The following is a 21,263-nucleotide window of genomic DNA, read 5'->3' on the forward strand; positions in this document are numbered from 1 at the left end:
ATCAAGATCTATAAGGATAGATCAAAACGCTTAAAAGTACTTTCAAATGAGCACATACCTTGACATGATCTTGAAGGTGTTCAAGATGGATCAGTCAAAGAAGGAGTTCTTGCCTGAGTTGTAAGGTATGAAGTTAAGACTTAAAGCTCGACCACGGCAGAATAGAGAGAAAGGACGAAGGTCGTCCCCTATGCTTAAGACGTAGGCTCTACAGTATGCTATGCTGTGTACCGCACCTGAAGTGTGCCTTGCCATGAGTCAGTCAAGGGGTACAAGAGTGATCCAAGTATGGATCACAGGACAGCGGTCAAAGTTATCCTTAGTAACTAGTGGACTAAGGAATTTTCTCGATTATGGAGGTGGTAAAAGAGTTCGTCGTAAAAGGTTACGTCGATGCAAGCTTAACACCTATCCGGATAGCTCTGAGTAGAGATACCGGATACGTATAATGGAGCAACAATTTAGAATAACTCCAAGTAGAACAGTTATTTGAAATGGCTCCAAATAGAACGTGGTAGCTACATCTAGGAGATGACATAGAGATTTGTAAAGCACACACGGATCTGAAAGGTTCAGACCCGTTGACTAAAACCTCTCTCACAAGCAACATGATCAAACCCAGAACTCATTGAGTGTTAATCACATAGTGATGTGAACTAGATTATTGACTCTAGTAAACTCTTTGGATGTTGGTTACATGACGATGTGACCTGTGAGTGTTAATCAGATGGCGATGTGAACTAGATTATTGACTCTAGTGCAAGTGGGAGACTGTTGGAAATATGCCCTAGAGGCAATAATAAATTGATTATTATTATATTTCCTTGTTCATGATAATCGTTTATTATCCATGCTATAATTGTATTGACAGGAAACTCAGATACATGTGTGGATACATAGACAACACCATGTCCCTAGTGAGCCTCTAGTTGACTAGCTCGTTGATCAATAGATGGTTACTGTTTCCTGACCATGGACATTGGATGTCGTTGATAACGGGATCACATCATTAGGAGAATGATGTGATGGACAAGACCCAATCCTGAGCCTAGCACAAAGGTTGTGTAGTTCGTATGCTAAAGCTTTTCTAATGTCAAGTATCATTTCCTTAGACCATGAGATTGTGCAACTCCCGGATACCGTAGGAATGCTTTGGGTGTATCAAATGTCACAACGTAACTGGGTGACTATAAAGGTGCATTACAGGTATCTCCGAAAGTGTCTGTTGGGTTGGCACGAATCGAGACTGGGATTTGTCACTCCGTGTAAACGGAGAGGTATCTCTGGGCCCACTCGGTAGGACATCATCATATGTGCAATGTGACCAAGGAGTTGATCACGGGATGATGTGTTACGGAATGAGTAAAGAGACTTGCCGGTAACGAGATTGAACAAGGTATAGGGATACCGACGATCGAATCTCGGGCAAGTACAATACCGCTAGACAAAGGGAATTGTATACGGGATTGATTAAGTCCTTGACATCGTGGTTCATCCGATGAGATCATCGTGGAACATGTGGGAGCCAACATGGGTATCCAGATCCCGCTTTTGGTTATTGACCGGAGAACGTCTCGGTCATGTCTGCATGTCTCCCGAACCCGTAGGGTCTACACACTTAAGGTTCGATGACGCTAGGGTTATAAAGGAAGCTTGTATGTGGTTACCGAATGTTGTTCGGAGTCTCGGATGAAATCCCGGACGTCACGAGGAGTTCCGTAATGGTCCGGAGGTAAAGATTTATATATAGGAAGTCCTGTTTCGGCCATCGGGACAAGTTTCGGGGTCATCGGTATTGTACCGGGACCACCGGAAGGGTCCCGGGGGCCCACCGGGTGGGGCCACCTGCCTCGGGGGCCACATGGGCTGTAGGGGATGCGCCTTGGCCTACATGGGCCAAGGGCACCAGCCCCAAGAGGCCCATGCACCTGGGGAAACCCTAAAGGAAGAGTCCCAAAAGGGGAAGGCACCTCTTAGGTGCCTTGGGGGGGAAGGACTCCTCCCCTGGCCGCCGCCCCCTAGGAGATTGGATCTCCTAGGGCTGGCGCACCCCCCCTTGGGCTCCCTATATATAGTGAGGGTAGGAGGGCCTCTTGAGACACCCCCTTATGCCTTTGGTGCAGCCCTCCCTCTCTCCCAAGTTCTTCTCCTCTCCCGTGGTGCTTGGCGAAGCCCTGCAAGATTGCCACGCTCCTCCATCACCATCACGCCGTTGTGCTACTGCTGGATGGAGTCTTCCTCAACCTCTCCCTCTCTCCTTGCTGGATCAAGGCGTGGGAGACGTCACCGGGCTGTACGCGTGTTGAACGCGGAGGTGTCGTCCGTTCGGCACTAGGATCATTGGTGATCTGAATCACGACGAGTACGACTCCATCAACCCCGTTCACTTGAACGCTTCCGCTTAGCGATCTACAAGGGTATGTAGATGCACTCTCCTTCCCCTCGTTGTTGGTCTCTCCATAGATAGATCTTGGTGACACGTAGGAAAAATTTTGAATTTCTGCTACGTTCCCCAACACTTCCCCACGTTTTGTGGGGTCCGCCAGGGCGACCCCTTCTCCCCATTCCTGTTCAACATAGTTGTTGATGCGTTGGCGGCCATCCTCGATAAGGCCAAGGCGGCTGGACACATCAAAGGGATTGTCCCGCACCTTGTTGGAGGCAACGGGGTCTCCCTTCTCCAATATGCGGACGACACCATCGTCATGGTGGAGGGCTCCGCGAGTGATATCTCGAACCTCAAGTTCCTCCTCCTGTGCTTCCAACAGATGTCCGGCCTAAGGATCAACTTCGACAAGAGTGAGGTGATGATCTTGGGCTACTCCCAAGACGAGCGGCAGAGCATCGCGGATCGGCTTAACTGCCAGCTTGGGTGCTTCCCCACGACCTATCTTGGTATTCCCATTAGCGACACCAGGCTTACCATGGCCGAGCTACGTCCCACGGTGGGGAAGCTCCAACACCGGATCGAGCCCTGGCAGGGACGGTGGCTTTCTAAAGCGGCCCGTACGGTTCTTATTAACTCGTCCCTCGCCAGCCTCCTCTTATTCATCATGAGCTTCTACAGCCTTCCAGAGACTCTTCATCACGAGATTGCCACCATTCAGGGGCGATTCTACTGGGCCGGCGAGGGTGACAAGCAGAAATACCACATGGTCAAGTGGTCCGAGATCTGTAAACCCCGCGACCAGGGCGGCCTTGGGATCATGTCATCCAAACGCATGAATATAGCCCTTTTGACTCGATGGCTCTGGAGGATTAACAACGGAGATGGTGGCCTGTGGCTGCGCATTATTCAGCAGAAGTACCTCCGCGGACAGCCACTCGCCTTTTGTCAACGCTCTGGAGGCTCCCAATTCTGGCAATCTGTCATCCAGCTCCTTCCGGTCCTTCGGATAGGGACCTCGATTGAGATCGGGTCCGGCACCGCCACGCTGTTCTGGTTTGATCGCTGGACTGGGGACGCACCCTGGCGTCCCGGTTTCCGGTCCTGTTCTCCATTGCGGTGGCCCCCCAGATCTCCGTGGCAGACGCCCTTCTCGACCTTGGGCGCCTTGCGTTCGGCAGGCCTTTTGGTCCTGCGGAGAATGCGGACTGGCAGGATTTGCTTGACTGTGTGGCTCTCCATGCGCCGGACCTCTCGACTGACGATGACCGCGCTAGATGGCGCCTTGAACCATCCGGTCAATTCTCCACCAAATCTCTCTATCCGGCCATCGCCCCCTCGCCCGGTCATGAGGCGCTCTCATCTATTTGGGAGATTCGCCTCCCATTGAAGATTAAGATATTCCTGTGGCAGTGGATTCGTGGCCGCCTTCCATCTGGCGTTGAGGTTCTGAAACGCAATGGCCCTGGGGACGGGCGCTGCCCACTCTGTGGGCCTGAAGAGAACTCGAACCATATCTTCTTCACCTGCGTGTCTGCGCAGTTCCTTTGGAGCTGTTTCCGCGAGATTGTGGGTGGAAGCTGGGATCATACCAACTTCCCTGCTCTCTTTGCCGAACTCCAGGCGATTCCCCCCGCATTACGCCGCACTAGGTGGCTGATCATCGGGGTCCTTGCCTGGACGCTGTGGACTGTTAGGAATAAACTTGTGATTCAGCGTATCCCTCTTCGTCGTGCTACTGACGCTTTGTTCAAATGGTCTGGTTACTTGCAGCTTTGGCGGCCGCTTAGCCGCCCCAGGGAGAGAGATGCCATCACCTCCATCATCACTCAGCTTCGCGCGATGGCTCTCCGACTGGCTCCCCCGCTCCCTCCACCACCACCTGAGCCAGATTAGATATGCGTCTTCGTCGACGTCGCCACCGCCGCTTGTTGTATGTGTGTCCTTGGGTGTTGTGTTGGGCTTGTGGTGCTGTGCCCACAGCTGAACCATTGTTGCGTGTGTGTTGTGTTTTGTGCGTCTGTGTTGGACCTTCGTGCGGTGGCGTTTAGTGTGTTCGTGTTTCGAGTGGTACCTTATGAACTTTGTGCTTGGTGGATGCTTTATTTATAAAGCGGGGCGAAAACCTTTTTCGGTAATAGATGTAGCTCGATATCACAGGTTTAGAACATCACAAATCCCCTACTCCATGCCCGCATACCAGCCATTGAGTGTCGACTTTATTAAGAAGTCAATTCGCTAGGATAGCACGACATGGTAGAGTGCCATATGCAAAGCCTTCCAAACAAATATCTACCCCTTGGATATAGCATGGAAGTTCCACCAACACATGATTATTACGGGTAGATTCGATGTCGGCCATTCTACGAAGCTTATGTCCGTATTGATGCTCCGCTCTACATAATATTACTTTACTGTCAACACTCTAGTCTTGGAGTGGTGCCGAACAAGGAACTCTTTCATCGATTTGGAGAAGGAAAATTTGAATACGCTCGGCGTCTACAGGCCAAAGCACATCTATCTCGTATCAACACTTCATTGCAAATTGTTACTAGCTTGTAGTAGTACTATTCAACATAAGAATAGTGCAAACCGACGGCAGTCATACCAATTCATCACCAGATTAATGTCTCGTGGAATCATTGTCTTCCGATATGGCTATTACAAACAGAGAGCAAGAATTCTACCATCATATACACACCAATACTCTGGTGCAAACTTCTAAGCAAGTAGCCCGGAGTAAAACATCATCACCACACCCATAATGACCCACCAAACTTCACAGCTATAGACAATTACGATCTAGTAATACCAGAAATAAGCAAGTCTGCAAACGTGTTCATGGCTAATGATGATTAGGGTCTACTGATAGTAGAAAGGAGCAAGCCTGCAAAGATTCCTTTTCCTCTGAAAACTTGCATCTGTTGGGATCACTCGTTGTTGGAGTTGTGTCGAATATAGTGTATAAGTTAGGTTACAGTTGGACTCTGAGTTGTATTGTGTTTAGATAGGATATGTAGTCGTGTCCTAGTAGGACACTTGTATCCTAGGCCTCTCTTATATAGCGGGGGTAGACACACGATGTAACCTATGCCAACATAATAGCACCGGAACGCAGGGAAAGCCGGCGGCATGTGCCGGTGTCCAGGGCGACTGGGTGCGGTATTGTGACGGTGTCACGGGGAGGAGCGCCCGTAGTCAAGCCTCGGGGATGTAGCCATATCGGTGAACCTCGTTAACAAATCTCGGTGCCGTGCCTTGTGTGGTTGCTTGGTCCTCGGATGATCGACTGTATGCCTCGGATTTATTCTAACAAGTGGTATCATGAGCGAGGTTGAAGAGGTCCGGGAGGCGATTGAGGTTGATCTAGAGGAGGAGGGAAGCATCGACAGAAATCTGCAGGAGCGATCGCGATACGGGAGTGATCCTCGGCGAGTTGTGATCAAAGATGCAGAGTTGGTCGTGTTTTTATCTTCAAGAAGCAATTGGACGCAGCAGGTCGGCGACTCGTGGCACGCAGGCACGAAACCTCAGACGAGATCGATCTGGAAGCGGGTAGCCGCGGAAACTGCTACGGTTGCATGGCTACGAACTGCGGTCGGTAGGCAGGACGTGCGGTGATCGACCCGCTAATCGATCGGGCGTGCGTCAAGCGACGAACGCGAGTTGCGGCAGCAGCAACGTGGCACGTGGCAGATGGTGGCCCAAGGCCCTGGCGTGGATGGCTGAGCAGCCGTGTAGAGGCCAGATGCATACGGTGCGAGGAGTACGTACGAGATTTGTTATTGGAAAAAGGGACCGAGTCCCTGGAGGAGACGCGTTCTCTTGGAGGCCGAGACACGGACGTGCAAACATCAATGGAAAGTACTCCATCGTAAAGGAAAAGGATTGGCAAGGCAAAGCTAGCATCGGAGTTGAGCCACGGGAGCCACTCTACGTGAAGACCAGAAGCAATCTTGTTGGATTTGCAACTAGTATACTCGGTGTACTTGGGATCACGAAAAAAGTGCTCGATATTTTTCACAGGTCAGTTATACAAAGAACCATGGAGCCAACGGGTACTAGGTTTGAGGTGGAGAAGTTCGACGGAACCGAAAACCTTGGGTTATGACAGATAAGTGTAAAAATTGTTGGCACAACAGGGATGCTTGAAGGTGTTGCGGGATGTCAAGCCAGACGGACGATGAGGACTGTGAGGAGTTGCAGATGATTGCAGTCGGGATAGTTCGGCTGGGTCAGACTTGTTAGTCTGACGGGTCAGACTTGTCAGTCTGACGGATCGACGCAAGTCGGTTGGTACAGAAGACGGTGGTGGAATCAGCGACGACGACATAGGTGCGCGATGCTGATAGTGACCGACTTCTGGGGCGTGGAAACACGTGGGGCAGGCCCGAGGGCTTGTGTGGCTTCGACAAGACTATGGCGCGAGGTTGAGTCAAGGTGGTATATACACGGAGCTTGATGTCGACGAGGCGCGGGGTGGCACGTACAACCACCATGGAGTCATGTTGAAGGTGGAGCTGGATTGAGAGGCTACGGCGTAAGTCGACAGAGAGTCGAAGCCTATTCAGCAAGGGAAAAGCGAGTGACATGCAGTTTGGACTGGAGCCCAGTGGTCTGATAGAAGCATGAAACTCGTCATTGATCGGTGATGATCGGTGGTACTCTGCAACGGGGGTTGAGTGGTGTGGGTTCATGACCCTTGAGACTCGACCGGGACAGCGGAGGCTCGACGCGGTAATAGCGGCGAGGCGTGCGGTAGCACGGGACATGGAGACGTGCCAGGGCTCTGGTGGTCATACATGTGGTGAGACAACTGCGAATTTGACTCCGGGTGATTACAAGCAATTGTGAAATTCTTTCAAGTTTCAGACAGACGGTCAAGAAAGAAGCGGTGATGTTGAGTTCAGGTAACTCTTACGTGTGACACCCAATATGTGAGTTGTTCACTTTCACGCAGGTAAGTGATCAGTGTGTGATGGTGTTGGACTGGTGCTCTGGAAGTTGGGAGCGCAAACTAGAGTAATGTGGAACTTAATTTTGCTCGAGTGTTGACTGTGGTCAAGAAAAGAAGGGACTACAAGTTGCAGGTGGAGTCATATGGAGTCTTTGGAGTAGTAGCGGTGCTCATGGGATAAGCTCAAGTTCAATGTACATGGAAGTTTGACGCATCGACGAATTCAAGGTGGTGGAGAATATTCGCCAAGGTGGAGTTTGTTGGAGTTGTGTCGAATATAGTGTACAAGTTAGGTTACAGTTGGACTCTGAGTTGTATTGTGTTTAGATAGGATATGTAGTCGTGTCCTAGTAGGACACTTGTATCCTAGGCCTCTCTTATATAGCGGGGGTAGACACACGATGTAACCTATGCCAACATAATAGCACCGGAACGCAGGGGAAGCCGGCGGCATGTGCCGGTGTCCAGGGCGACCGGGTGCGGTATTGTGACGGTGTCACGGGGAGGAGCGCTCGTAGTCAAGCCCCGGGGATGTAGCCATATCGGTGAACCTCGTTAACAAATCTCGGTGCCGTGCCTTGTGTGGTTGCTTGGTCCTCGGATGATCGACTGTATGCCTCGGATTTATTCTAACACTCGTAAGTCACAACCATCAGCGGAATGGGAACCGTGGCTCCTTGCCACATTCCCTGGACACCTTCTCTTCTTAGCTTCATCTGCAAATTACCCAACGCAAGATTTGATCATATATTCATATTGCCACATTCTCATATCAACGTTAAGCATCCAATAGGATAGTTTCAAGTACTGTAAATCTAATCTAAAGACCATGCCACTCATTTTCCATATGATTGTTCTTTTATGAGTATGAATCTTTCTTCTCCTTTCAATTGGTAGTGCTAACAAACACACAACTGATGACATGAACTTGCAATGTTGGAATTTAACTGTTCTCAAAGGCACGTCTACCAAAATGTAGTGGCATAGCACCAGCTTAAAGTACTAGATGAGCGTCCAGGTACTACTGCCATGTAATTTATTTACATGATCAAACAGTTTACTTCTTTTTATTTTACTAAAGTATAAAAGCATTAAACCGAGTCACAGAACAGGAGACAGAGGCACGATGACACTTCTACCAAAATGTAGTGGCACAGCGCCACATAGAAGTTGATAACTGTTAAAGGAGGTGAGCCATTATACTGACATGTTATTTATTTACATGATCAAACAGTTTACTTCTATTTACCAGCAACAGAACAATGGCACAAGTCACAATCGACAAAAACAGGTAAGTAGAGTAGGCTCATATATGTCATAGCCAAAACTTGAAAACTTTGGATCTTTCCATGGAGTAAATATCGATGACAGGAGTTCACAAGAAAGGTGCTTGCAAACCGTTTGGAGGCATGCAAATATTGTTATAATCTCACTCGCTGCAAAGATATATCGATTACAAGGGATGATGGAGCAAAGGCAATTAAGATTATTTTATTCTAATACGTGGAATTGACCAATTGTGTTTTCACTACTTCGTAACAAAAGCATATGGTAGAACTGCATGCATCAGTTGGCTACTCACAAATTTAAGATCCATAATAACACTCCCAATTTTATAATGAATGCCAATATGCAGTGATTAGAGGAAATAGAAGAATCCTTTTTGGTTTAATATACGACAATACTCCATGTTAACAAATATCAACACCAGTAGGCAGTAAACTAAGATATATGAGTCCATGTACATGTGAGCCATATGATCTTTTGAATTGATATGCATATTTCAAAGCAAAGGGGAAGAGATATATGTATATACCTCAACAAAACTGCGATGGTGCTTTGCTGTCCGCCCGGTCCTCCCTCCAGGCACCCAGTGCTTGAGCTGGAAGGATAAAAAAGCAGGATATTGCGTTGAAACCAATTATCCCCACATCCTTGAGTACAGAACCGACCATTTCTCCATGAGATAACGATCCCTCCACATGCGACAACGCAGGCGTCGCTAACAGAAGACCGGCGCCAAATAGGAGGAAGAATGACACATCTGTGATCAATCCAAGCACCACAACGCGGGGTAGCCTGTACGAGTCTGGGGCAAACTCGCTCTTGATTGCTCCCAAGGCACCCTAAGGACGACAATTTCAGCAAAGCCACGTGGATGGGCATGAGCATTCATGCAGATGAAGTGATGAACTCAAATGGAACACTAGTACTACTGCTACTCATCTGATCTACTAGTGTTGTAATTCGGCCAGAATACATGTTACTAGATTGAGTTAATTTGCATGATACCTTCTTGAATTCTGACCCGGATCCAGAGAGAACTGCCATCGCGTACGCCACGCAGAGGACGCACAAGAGCAGCGCGGCAAGCGCGAGCGAGACAAGGGAGCTGCAGGCCAAGACCAGGAAAGCCCAGTCCGTGAGCGTCTTGAGGAAGAGGAAGGAGGCGGAGCCCTCGCCCCAGGCGCGGTGCGCCACCACCTTGGCAGCCTCGGCCGCAGAGAGAATCCACGCAACGGTGAAGCAAAGGTAGCGGAGAACCCCCGCCACGACGGGGAGGGCGCGCCCGAGCGCCGGCAGCGGGTCGAGGACGAAGCGCACGAGCGCCAGCACCGCGACGACGATCCGCGGCGGCGGCGGCGAGGGCAGCACCGCGTCGGCGACGGCCATCGGTCGGTACGGAAAACCCTAGCTCCTGGAAGCTTCCGGCCTTCGATGGGGGCGGAGTGGGAGTGGACTGTGGTGTGGACAGTGGAGTGGGAGTGGGAGTGGCTGGGTACTTGGGTTGGCGCAGCGAGGTGGCCGGGGGTTTGTAGGAAACGGGGACTCGCGACTTGCTCGGAATTTTTTTTTTCCGCGAGCTCTTCCGTTTGCGGGTTCTTTTCTAAGTTCTAACAGCATCTCTAGCACGCCCCGCAAAATCCCGACCCGCATAAGTCTTTTGCAGTTTGTGGAAAAGGATATATGTAGGCCGGCGTGGGTGAGGACAGACTCAGACCCCGTATAATCAACCCGTAAAAAGAAATATTCTCCGAATATACTGAACAGACCCATAGCTAGCTCTTTTTTTAATCGTCCTTTTCCTCGCGTCAATCCGACGGACAGGCGGACGAGGGAAAACAAGAGACAAGCGCGACGCGGGCGGATACTAGGGTGGCCGGGCGAGCGCGACGCGCGCGGATCGAATGGCCGGCGCCATCGGATTGAGCTAGCTAGCTAGCTCCGTTCGAGAGCCGCAGAGCCACGGGCGAGCGCAGCGGCCTGGACGGAGGACGGCCGGCTATCGGCCGGCCGGCGGGCGAGCGCCATGGCGGGGGCGGCGGCCTGGTGAGCTTCATGGCGTTGGCGGGAGCAAAGATTTCTCAACCGCCAACGTTGATCGGTATGCACGGCTCTGACAAAGTTGCTCTTAAAACTGTATATACGAGGGTTTCGCGTTCGCATTTACAGGACCCTTTAAAAAATTTAAGGATCGGACGATTTTGCGGGGTCTGTTCGGTCTCGTTTTTTCTCGGCTGAAACTGCAAAATACGGTTATTTTGTGGGTTTGATCATTTATGCGGGGTTTACTAGAGATGCTCTAACCCATTTTCTCGGGTTCGGGTTGTAACCGGGTATACGACGATGGTGTTTGCTATTATACACCCGCCTATCTAAAAGTTCTAACCGGGTATGCTGCGATGGATAGTTTCAATTTTTTGCAGGTTCAGTTAAATGCTGGAGAAGAAGCAGAGCAGCGAGGTCAAGGTGGGGTAACACGGCCAACTGTGGCGTCTCTGCGTGGCCTCAGGGGGTACAGTTGTCCCAAGTTCTTTGTTCGTACCAATGGTAAGAATGTCAAGCAATTCTCATGTGTCCATAATCGACTATTGTTCACATCATCATTTTTTGAGTACATTACATTGAAGTATTGAACTGCAACACTATTTGAATATAGTTCCTGAAACTGGGTTATCCCCAACAAGACGGTAGGAAAATTATAACAAACATGTTCCAGGCCACACTTTCCACACATTCTAATCTTCACCTCATGACCTGGACTCCAAGCTATATTCATGTTCATGATGAAACCCTCGGCCGTAAAGTGGTTATGGGTATGAACCCGCTACCACCGCCATCCACTTGACTCCATGTGGCACAAAAATCTCATCTTCAAAAACAAGTAATCCAATTAATGTTCCTCCAATCTCATTAGCTTGAGATATCCAATGATATGATCATCCTTTCTTCTTCGGATTACCGCTACCCCTGCCTCTAGATGAGGAACTCGCCGCCACAAAGGTCATGTCACACACCAAAACCATAATCGTAACACATAATGTCTCGGTCTCCGGAGCACCACCAAGGTCTCACATGGGAGATCGGAACTCACATCGGGAGGACAGAAACCATACTCGCAGGGGACACATGAGGAAAACAATTCGCCCAGCCTTAAAACATAAATTAATTATTATTCTATTACACATGCCTAATGGTGAATTGGTAATGCTTGTCTATGCCATAGTAATAATGGCACATCCACGGGGAGTGAAGGCAGGTGTCAGCCTAGTTTGTCCTAGCCGAAATATGTTCCACTGATTTCTTCTATTGTTATCCACCGGAATGTAAAAAGGAATAGTTGTGGTTGACGAGTGATGCATTGAGCTTACAATCCATCATGGAAAATATATATGCATGAAGCATAGAAGAGTTGGGTAACAAAATAACACAATTTGTATTTAGACAAGCAAGATTATAGTAACACAATTAGTGCAATGCCAAATGTATAATCTGCTTGTGTTCTCCCACGCTTTTTATTTAGATGTGGACATGGTAGGATTTCTTTTTCTTGACATCTAGATTTGGATAATGTTTCTTCTTATTCAAAAATAATAACCAGAACAAGAGCACCCCCACTCGTTGTTGTCGACAACATCATGCTTCTCGGTTACATAGCAGGTAGTCACAGTAGTAGCAGGTTTCCCAGCCAACTGTCTCAACTCTTTTTCCCACGTGCGGCTCCAATTAGGGTTTCCGCCTCCTACCGGTACAACGGCCCATCTGCCTCGTATTTTTTGGCCTTAGGGCCATGGAAGCGTGTGGATCTCGATCCTCGTCGGGGGAGGGTTCCTGCTTCCTTTTAGGTGTTTTTTTCTGTTTGACTAGGCTTTGTGTCCTGCTCGGGAAGGCGAGGCGGCGATGGCTCCCTGGAGATGGAATGAGGTTCTCCCTGACTAGCCACGTCCCGGTGGTGCGCCTAGCATCATCGAAGGGCGTATGGAGGTGTGTCTCCAGCAGATCTCAAGAGATTTGTCGGTGTTTGTCTTCAGTGGATCTGTTTGGATTCGGTCTTCATTGTTTGCATACATATGTCTACATGTCGATGGTACTCACTATCTAGAGGATCAAACTAGGCTAGAAGCTCGAATCCATGGCTATGTAGACGAACTAGTTGTATTATCAGATAAATTCCTCCCAACCTCCCCCACCTTTTGTTATAGTACTGAATTACAAGCCGGCCGAAAGGCCAATTCCTTCTTCGCCAAGTTGATCCCTACGACTAGACTAGTATATAAGGAACGGGCTTTAATGGACCCATTCTCAGCCTGCAATCCGGGCTGGTAGTTTAGCTTTGCGTCTGGGCTGGGCCGCCAGCCCAATATTTCAATTAGAGTTGGCGCCGTTGACAACCCCCTCTTCTTGAGCACCGGTTTGACCCCATGCCACTGATCGAGAAATTTGTTCGCTCAACGAATCCAAATCTTCCCAAATAGCATCTGATGCATCCCTCCCACACCATTGGATGAGAACTTGTGGGACAGTACAGTGACCTGGACGAACACGGCGATGCAAGACTATGATAGGAACCTACAGTAGAGTACATGAGGAGGCCAATTGTACCTGATTTTGACACTAGTGCAGAAATACTTACACACAATCATAATTGGTGGCGCGCCATTTTTTATCCACGACATTGCTATTTTTGAAATGATGATGGCATGGGTATATTTCGTACGCCACCATTATCTCATTACTGGTGGCGTGCAAGCAGGAGACTACACCACAAACGTGTGGGCCCAATAGCCTGCCTATTCGCGAACATAATTGGTGGTGCGTCACGTTACACGGAACGCCACAGATCTAATTGTGCATGCCCAACCGATTTAGCCCGCGCCAAAACACATCTCGTATCAAGGCCAAAGCACATCTCGTATCAACACTATTTCATTCCACTACTTATCTCGTGTCAACAGTACTTCATTCTACTACTTACCTCTGGATTAGGGTTTTGGAGGCACAGCGGATGGAATTGGATCGGGGTCCTTCAAGAAAGTGGCTTGGTTTGACTTAGACGGAGCTTACCGCTGGTTCAGGTTTTTGGTTTCCATCGACTCACCTAAGTGGCATACCCATTTGTATATCCAACGCCAAATTGTTTACTCCCTCCGGGTGTGAACAAGTTAGACACAAGTGTGTAAGTCTTTGGTTCGATTAGCAAAAAATTGGTTTGTCATTAAAAAAATAAAAACAGTTTTACATTCATCGTTGAGTGAAGTTTCTAAACATACTTCTTTTGGCATATTATATATGTTCCACTTGTTAAATTGACCACCTAAGTTCCCGTGCCCATAATGACCAAACATATATTCCCATCCAGAGGGACTAGCTAAATATTAAATACAATTACAAAAGCTAATCATATCTTCTTTCTTTTTATTTAAACTGAAAGCTAATCATTACACCAATACTTCACGGGGTAGCATCAACCATCATCACCAGACCCATAATGACCCAACAAACTTCATGACTATTGACGGTTACGATCTACTCCCTCCGTTCCAAATTACTCGTCTAAAACCACGACGAGTAATTTGGAACGGAGGGAGTAGTAATAGCAGAAATAAGCAAGTCAACAAAAGTTTCATGGCTAATGACGATTAGGATCTACTAATAGTAGAAAGAAGTAGGTTTGCAAAGACTCTTTTTCCTTTCAAAACTTGTGTCTGTTGGGACCACTCACAACCATCAGCGGAATGGGCACTGTAGCTCCTTGGCACATTCTCCGGGCATATTCTCTTCTTAGCTTCGTCTGCCAATATATAACCCAACCAAAGATTTGATCAAATTATACCACATAAAAGAGCATTGACATATCAACATTAAGCATCCAATAGTATAGTTTCAAGTACTATAATCTTAAGGTTATGCCACTCATTTTCCAGCAATGAAGTAACTTCTACCTTGTGAAATGTTATTGAATTTGATTTGTTCTTGTCCTTTCAGTCGGTAGTGCTAAAAAACACACAACTGATGACACGAACTTGCAACGCCAGAAATTAGTTCTCAAAGGAACGTCTACCAAAATGTAGTGGCATGGCACCACCTTGAAGTACTAGATGTGTGTCCATTTACTATCATGTTATTTATTTACACGATCAAACAGTTTACTTCGTTTTACTAAACTGTAAAAAAACATTAAACTGAGTCATAGAACAGGGGACAGAGACATATTGGCACTTGAACCAAAATGTAGTGGGCATAGCGCCAAATGGAAGTTGATAGTCGTTAAAAGGACTAGAGGTGTGCCATTTTACTGTCACGTTATCTATTTACATGATCAAACAGTACACTTATGTTTACCGGACTCACAGAACATGGCACAAAGTCACAATTGCCAAAAGAAGCCAAGTAGAGTATACTCATATGCCATAGGCAAAACTTGAAAACATTGGGTCTTTCCATTACGGTTTCAATGGAGTAATTATCAATGACGAGAGCTCTCAAGAAAGGTGTTCGCAACAATTTGGAGGCATGCAAACATTGCTATAATCTCACTCGCTGCAAAGATACACCTATCACAGGGGGCGATGGGGCGTAAGAAATTAATATTACTTTTTTCTAATAGATGGAAATGATCATTTATATTATCGTTACTTTGTAACAAATTAAAAGCATATGGTAGAGTAAATTGCACAAAACCACCACTTTGAAGGCTAGGTTTGCGAAAAACACTACAATACATTTTTTTTACAAAAAACACCACGTCTACGGTAATCTTTTTGCAAAAAACACTAATCGGCGGATCTGGCTCAGTTAATTGAGTTTATGACAAATGGGGCCCGCTAGTCAGGCTGACGTGGCACCAGTTTCTCACACCGTTACATGAAAACGTTTGCTGAATGTGGGGCCCGCTTGTCAGCCTATCAAGCCTCTCTTTGGCATTCCATCGAACAGTTTGAGTGCAGTGCACACGCCGGCGGACAAAGGCCGGCGTCGCGAGTCTCGGCCAGGCGAGGAAGGTCAAGGACGGCAAGGACCGTGGCGCCGGGATGCGGCGGCCGTGCTCAAGGATGGAATCCGTGGGGGAGCACTGGTGGCGGGGAGGCCTCTGCCTCGGCCGAGGGCAGACGAACGGCGGCATCTGCCTCGATACGGCAACGACGATGGCAGGCTCTGCCTCGACGCAGACCTCGCGTGGCTCGCGAGGGCGCAGGGATCCCGTTGCCCCCTCGCAGTCCTCAACTCCTTCCCCAAGCCTCAGAGCTCCTCCCCCCTCCAATGGCCGAGGTGTCGCCGCCCGTCCCGTCGGCCAAATTCCTTGCCAGCAGCCCTCCCCTCCCTTTCCTTTGGCGTAACCGACTCCTTTGGATGCCCTCGAACTGCTGCCGCCCCCGAGTTCCTCCGGGGAAGCCCTGTGGGCACCGCCATCGCAGCTCTTCAGCCGTCGCGGCTTGGCCCATGGTGGCAACGCTGCAGGCTGTCCCATGCGACCCCGCAGCCACCCCCCGGACGCGGTGCGGAGCGCCTATTCCAGAGCCGTCACCGGCGAGCTCCCTCGGGCCCCAGTCGACTCCAGCGCCGGCGGCCACAGCGCTCCTCTGTCCAGCGACGGGAGGTTGAAGAGCACGGACCACCAGCTTTTTTTCTTTTTTCTTTCGATGACAGGTGGACCCCACAGGGCCACACGGCCACACGGGATGATAACGTTTGCCAACGTCGCAATTACTTAGCCGGTGCCACGTCAGCCTGACTAGCAGGCCCAATCTGTCATAAACATGCTCAATTGAGTCAAATCCGCCGATCAGTGTTTTTTGCAAAAAGATTACCGTAGACGTGATGTTTTCTGCAAAAAAATGTATTGTAGTGTTTTTCGCAAACCTAGCCTTCAAAATGGTGGTTTTGTGGAATTTACTCCATATGGTAGAACTACATCAGCTGGCTACTCTCAAATATAAGATCCATGACAATCCAAATTTTATCATGAATGCTAATATGCAACGACCGAGGAATAGCAAAATCCTCATCGATCGGTTTTACATACAACAACAATCCATCTTAACAAACATCAACACAAGTAGTCAGTAAACTAAGATAAATGACTCCATGTATCTGTCAGCCAAATGATCTTTCCAACTGACGTGCATATTTCAAGGCAAATGGGAAGAAGAGGTACCTCAGCAAGACTGCGACTGTGCTTTCCTGTCAGCCTGGTCGAACCTCCAGGCGCCAAGTGCTAGAGCTGGGATGATAAGAATGCAAGACGTCGCGTGCATTCCAAAAAACCCCACATCCACGATTACGAAGCCGGCCATTTCTCCCCGAGACACCGATCCCTCCACATGCGACATCATCGCCAACAGAAGGCCGGCGACAACTAGCACGAAGAAGGGCACGACTGTGATGAATCCGAGCACCGCCATGCGGGGAAGCCTAAACGAGTTCGCAACCGAGTCCCACGTGATCGCTCCCAGGGCACGCTGAGGAGCACAACGATTTCAACAAAAACACATGGGTGGGCATGAGTATATATTGCAGATGAAGTGATGAACTCATCGACTAGCCTATATACTGCTGTAATTCGGCCAGAATAAATGTCATAGGGGAGGAGTTGATTTGCATGAGATACCTTCTTGAATTCTGTACCGCGTCCGGATAGAAGTGCGATCACGTACGCCACGCACAGGCCGCACAGCAGCAGGACGGCGAGCACGAGCAGGACGAGGAAGCCGTAGGTGCAGACCTTGCAGGCAGCGGACGTGAGCGCCCGGAGGAAGAGGAAGGGGGCGGAGCCCTCGCCCCAGGCGCGGCGCGCCACGATCTTGGCAGCCGAGGCCGCGGAGATGGCCCACGCGAGCGCGAATGCCACGTAGGGGAAGACCCTGGCGGCGACGCGGAGGGCGCGCCGGACCGCCAGCATCGGCACGAGGGCGGAGCGCGTGAGCGCCAGCGCCGCGACGACGATCCGCGGCGGCGGCGGCGGCGACGGCGAGGGCGGCACATTTTCGGCGACGGCCATCGATCGGTATGGGAAACGCTAGCTCCTGGAAGCTCCTCGCCCTGGGCTCGATGGGGGCGGAGTGGTTGGGCTGCGCGGCGAGGGGCAGACGGGTTTGTGGGAAATGGGAGTTAAACTGAATGCGTGCACGGTTACAAGCATATATGCGCGCGAGAGAAGGAGAGGAGTGCATACGTGAGATCCTACAAACCAGGAGAGGAGTGCATGCGTGAGACTAGGCAAAATGTCCTTCAGGACCCTGATTTCCATGGAGACTTCCTGGACGCGCAGTTGGGCAATGCTCCGTCTCAGGTTTGGCCGGGTATTGTAGAGAACTAGATTTTTTTTTTTTTTTTTGCAGAGGCCCATATGTGCTCGTTGCCCCAACCCGACTGATCGCGTGATGAGCTTATTAACCCCGCCACAAGGACGTGGAATTCCGCGTAGGATGCTTAAATTGAAGGCTACAACTACAATCCAGGGACGGAGGGAGTGCAATACGACATGCCAGCAGGTAGAGCCACATTAGATGACCACCCCTGATAAAGGATATTCGAAATGGCAACGCATACATAACCCACCTGCAGAACGTTCTTACCGTGCAGGTGCATACAACATACAAGTACGCAAACCGACGGCAGTGAATTCACGAGATTAATGTCTCACGGAATCATTTTCTTCCAATAGGGCAGTACAAAGAGATCGCTAACGAATTCCACCATCATATATACACCAATACTCTAGTGCAAGCCTAGTGAGGAGTACCAAATATCACCAACAGACTCATAATTAATGACCCAAGAAACATCATGGGCATTGACGATTAGGATCTACCAATAGCAGAAATAAGCACGTCTACAAAAGTTTTGATGGCTAATGACGATTAGATAGAGTCTACTAATGGTACAAAGAAGCAAGTCTGCAGAAACTTTCTTTTTCCTCTGAAAACTTGCATCTGTTGGGATCACTCACAACCATCAGCAGAATGAGTACTGTAGCTCTTGCAGAATTCTCCGGACACCTTCTCTTCTTAGCTTCGTCTGCCAATAACACAACCCAAAATTTGATCAGATTACCACATATAAGAACATTGTCATATCAACATTTCCAACAGTACAGTTTCAAGTAGTATAAGTCCAAAGGCAATGCCACTCATTTTCCAGCAATGAAGTAACTTCTATCTTGTGAGATATTACAGAATTCGAATCTTTCTCGTCCTTTCAATTGGTAGTGCTAACAAACACAGAACTAATGATATGAAAATGCAACTCCAGAAATCAACTGTTCTCAAAGGCACGTCTGCCAACATGTAGTGGCATAGCACCACATTAAAGTACTAGATGTGCGTCCATTTACTGTCATGTTATCTATTTACATGATCAAACAATTTACTTCTTCTTACTAATAAAGTATAAAAGCATTAAACTGTGTCACAGAACAGCGGAAAGCCACAATGGTAATCCTACCAAAATGTATTGGGCATAGCGCCACATAAAAGTGATAACTGTTAAAGAACTAGAGGTGTGCCATTTTACCGTCATGTTACTTATTTACATGATCAAACAGTTTACTTATTTTTACCAGAGTCACGAAACAAGGCACAAAGTCACAATTGCCAAATGCAGCTAAGAAGAGTAGACTCGTATGCCATAGACAAAACTTGAAAACTTTGGGTCCTCCCATTGGTTTCAACGGGGCAAGTATCAGTGACAAGAGTTCTCAAACAATGTTACAATCTCACTCGCTGCAAAGATACAACAGTCACAGCGGACCATGGAGCGTAAACAGTTAATATTACTTTTTTCTAATACGTTGAATCGATCATTTTAATGAGCATCACTTGGTAACAAAGGCATACATACAGTAGAAGTGTAGAACTGCATCAGTTGGCATCCTGCGCAATTTAAAATCGATGCCAAACCCAATTTTATCATGAATGCTAATATGCAATGACCAGAGGAAATAGCAAAATCTTTATTGGTTTTATATAGAACAATGCTCCATCTTAACAAATATCAACACCAGCAGTCACTAAGTTAAGATAAATGATGGCAAACTAACAACAGTGACTGTTTTCATGCTATTAAGAGACTACAGAAAATATGCAGATTATATAATTGAAAAAGAACTGGGGAGCAAAGCAAAGGGGGAGGAGGTATACCTCAACAGAACTGTGATGGTGCTTTCCTGACCGCCTGGTACTCCCTCCAGAGACTAAGAAAGAGAGCTGGGATCACAACGCAAGCTGTCGCGTCTCGCGTGTATACCAAATGTCCCCACATCCTCGATTACAGAACCAACCATTTCCCCCTGAGATATCGATCCCTCCACATGTGGCGACATCATTGCTACCAGAAGACCAGCGAGCGCTAGCAGGAAGAAGGCCACATCCGCGACCAATCCAAGCACCGCAGGGCGCAGAAGCCTAAACAAGCCTGCAACCGACTCCCGCGTGATTGGTCCGGAGGCGCTCTGAGGAGGACAACAATTTCAATAAGACCATACGGATGAACAGTATATATGGAATGGTTCGGAAATAGTAGGATGCAAATGAAGTGATGAACACACATGCAAGTAAACTAGTACTACTGCTGCTGCTGCTACTACACATCAGGACAACCTGAACTACGAAATTACTACTCCCTCCATTCCACAATGTAGTGCTTCCTCTATCCCCGTGCTTCAATTTTGACCGTAAATTTAACTACCAAGACCGATTGCGGCGGGAGCAAAAGTTATATCAGTGAATTCATATTCGAAATAAGTTTTTAATTATGTAACTTTTTCTCCCGCCGCAGTCGGTCTTGTAAGTTAAATTTATGGTCAAAGTTCGACCTCGGAAAGCGCGGGCGCACTATATTTTTTAGAATGGAGGGAGTAACTACTAAGTACTAACGTAATATATATGGCAACTTAATTAGAACATAATGGCCTATGTACTGCTGTAATTCGACCGGAATAATGGTCACAGGGAGTTAATTTGCGCGATACCTTCTTGAATCCCGGAGTGGATCCAGATACAAGTGCAATCACGCAGGCCACGCACGCCCACAGGACGGCAAGCGCGACGAACACAAGGAAGCTGCAGACGCAGACCTTGAGAGCCCCGTACGTGAGCACCTGGAGGAAGAGGAAGGGGGCGGAGCCCTCGCCCCAGGAGCGGCGCGCCACGATCTGTGCAGCCGCGGCCACGGAGGTGACCCACGCAGCGGCGAAGCACAGGCAGGCGAGGGCTCCCCCCGCGACGCAGAGGACGCGCCCGAGCGCCAGCATCGGGGTGAGGGCGAAGCGCACGACGACGACGATCCGCGCCGGCGGTGGCGGCGGCGGCGAGGGCAGCACCGCGTCGGCGACGGCCATCGGTACGGGAAACCCTAGCTCCTCGTCCTTGAAGGAGCGGAGTGGTTGGGTCGCGCAGCAAGGGGGCGGAGTAGGAGTGTTGGGTTGGGGGTTTGTGGGAAATGGGGATAAGCGACGAACACGGGAGGCAAAATTAACAAATTTAACCTTAAAGCAAAAGTATTTCACAAACTAAACTGCTTTTTTGTGTAGCGCCCGACAACAAGGCACTGCACTCTACTGTGCAACTCCTTACAGTTAGACGCTGCACAGTGTAGTGCAACTCCTTAGAGCTAGACGCTGCACAGTGTGACGCCTAAGTG

At 48.7% G+C, this 21,263-nt stretch overlaps 3 protein-coding genes across 3 annotated transcripts; all 3 read right to left on the reverse strand.

Annotated features, from left to right (window-relative positions):
• Positions 1 to 7,565: 7,565 nt before the first annotated feature.
• On the reverse strand, positions 7,566 to 10,016 carry LOC147983902 (uncharacterized). Its single transcript, XM_087539626.1, has 3 exons — positions 9,636 to 10,016; positions 9,160 to 9,469; positions 7,566 to 8,059 (listed from the first exon to the last, which is right to left on the reverse strand). The coding sequence occupies exons 1-2, from the start codon at positions 10,014 to 10,016 to the stop codon at positions 9,161 to 9,163; spliced, it is 690 nt and encodes a 229-aa protein (XP_087395752.1). The 3' UTR covers positions 7,566 to 8,059; position 9,160.
• A 4,219-nt stretch (positions 10,017 to 14,235) lies between these two features.
• LOC147983903 (uncharacterized) lies at positions 14,236 to 17,901 on the reverse strand. Its single transcript, XM_087539627.1, has 3 exons — positions 17,233 to 17,901; positions 16,780 to 17,083; positions 14,236 to 14,415 (listed from the first exon to the last, which is right to left on the reverse strand). The coding sequence occupies exons 1-2, from the start codon at positions 17,620 to 17,622 to the stop codon at positions 16,781 to 16,783; spliced, it is 693 nt and encodes a 230-aa protein (XP_087395753.1). The 5' UTR covers positions 17,623 to 17,901; the 3' UTR covers positions 14,236 to 14,415; position 16,780.
• Positions 17,902 to 18,255: 354 nt separating this feature from the next.
• Positions 18,256 to 21,072, reverse strand: LOC125515810 (uncharacterized). Its single transcript, XM_048681314.2, has 3 exons — positions 20,593 to 21,072; positions 19,763 to 20,073; positions 18,256 to 18,641 (listed from the first exon to the last, which is right to left on the reverse strand). Exons 1-2 carry the CDS (start codon positions 20,959 to 20,961, stop codon positions 19,816 to 19,818), a joined length of 627 nt encoding a protein of 208 aa, XP_048537271.1. The 5' UTR covers positions 20,962 to 21,072; the 3' UTR covers positions 18,256 to 18,641; positions 19,763 to 19,815.
• Between the last annotated feature and the right edge of the window lie 191 nt (positions 21,073 to 21,263).

The sequence above is a fragment of the Triticum urartu genome, chromosome 2A (assembly GCF_056163025.1).
Source record: "Triticum urartu cultivar PI428250 chromosome 2A, HENAU_Tu73, whole genome shotgun sequence".
NCBI lineage: Eukaryota > Viridiplantae > Streptophyta > Magnoliopsida > Poales > Poaceae > Triticum > Triticum urartu.

What these genes read in the sequence shown, in the direction of transcription:
- LOC147983902 (XM_087539626.1), bottom strand. Translation starts at nt 10,016, where the DNA reads ATGGCCGTCGCCGACGCGGTGCTGCCCTCGCCGCCGCCGCCGCGGATC. An exon ending in CCGGGTCAGAATTCAAGAAG is followed by an intron (nt 9,470 to 9,635) that starts GTATCATGCAAA and finishes TGTCGTCCTTAG; the next exon opens with GGTGCCTTGGGAGCAATCAA.
- LOC147983903 (XM_087539627.1), bottom strand. Translation starts at nt 17,622, where the DNA reads ATGGCCGTCGCCGAAAATGTGCCGCCCTCGCCGTCGCCGCCGCCGCCG. An exon ending in GCGGTACAGAATTCAAGAAG is followed by an intron (nt 17,084 to 17,232) that starts GTATCTCATGCA and finishes TGTGCTCCTCAG; the next exon opens with CGTGCCCTGGGAGCGATCAC.
- LOC125515810 (XM_048681314.2), bottom strand. Translation starts at nt 20,961, where the DNA reads ATGGCCGTCGCCGACGCGGTGCTGCCCTCGCCGCCGCCGCCACCGCCG. An exon ending in CCACTCCGGGATTCAAGAAG is followed by an intron (nt 20,074 to 20,592) that starts GTATCGCGCAAA and finishes TGTCCTCCTCAG; the next exon opens with AGCGCCTCCGGACCAATCAC.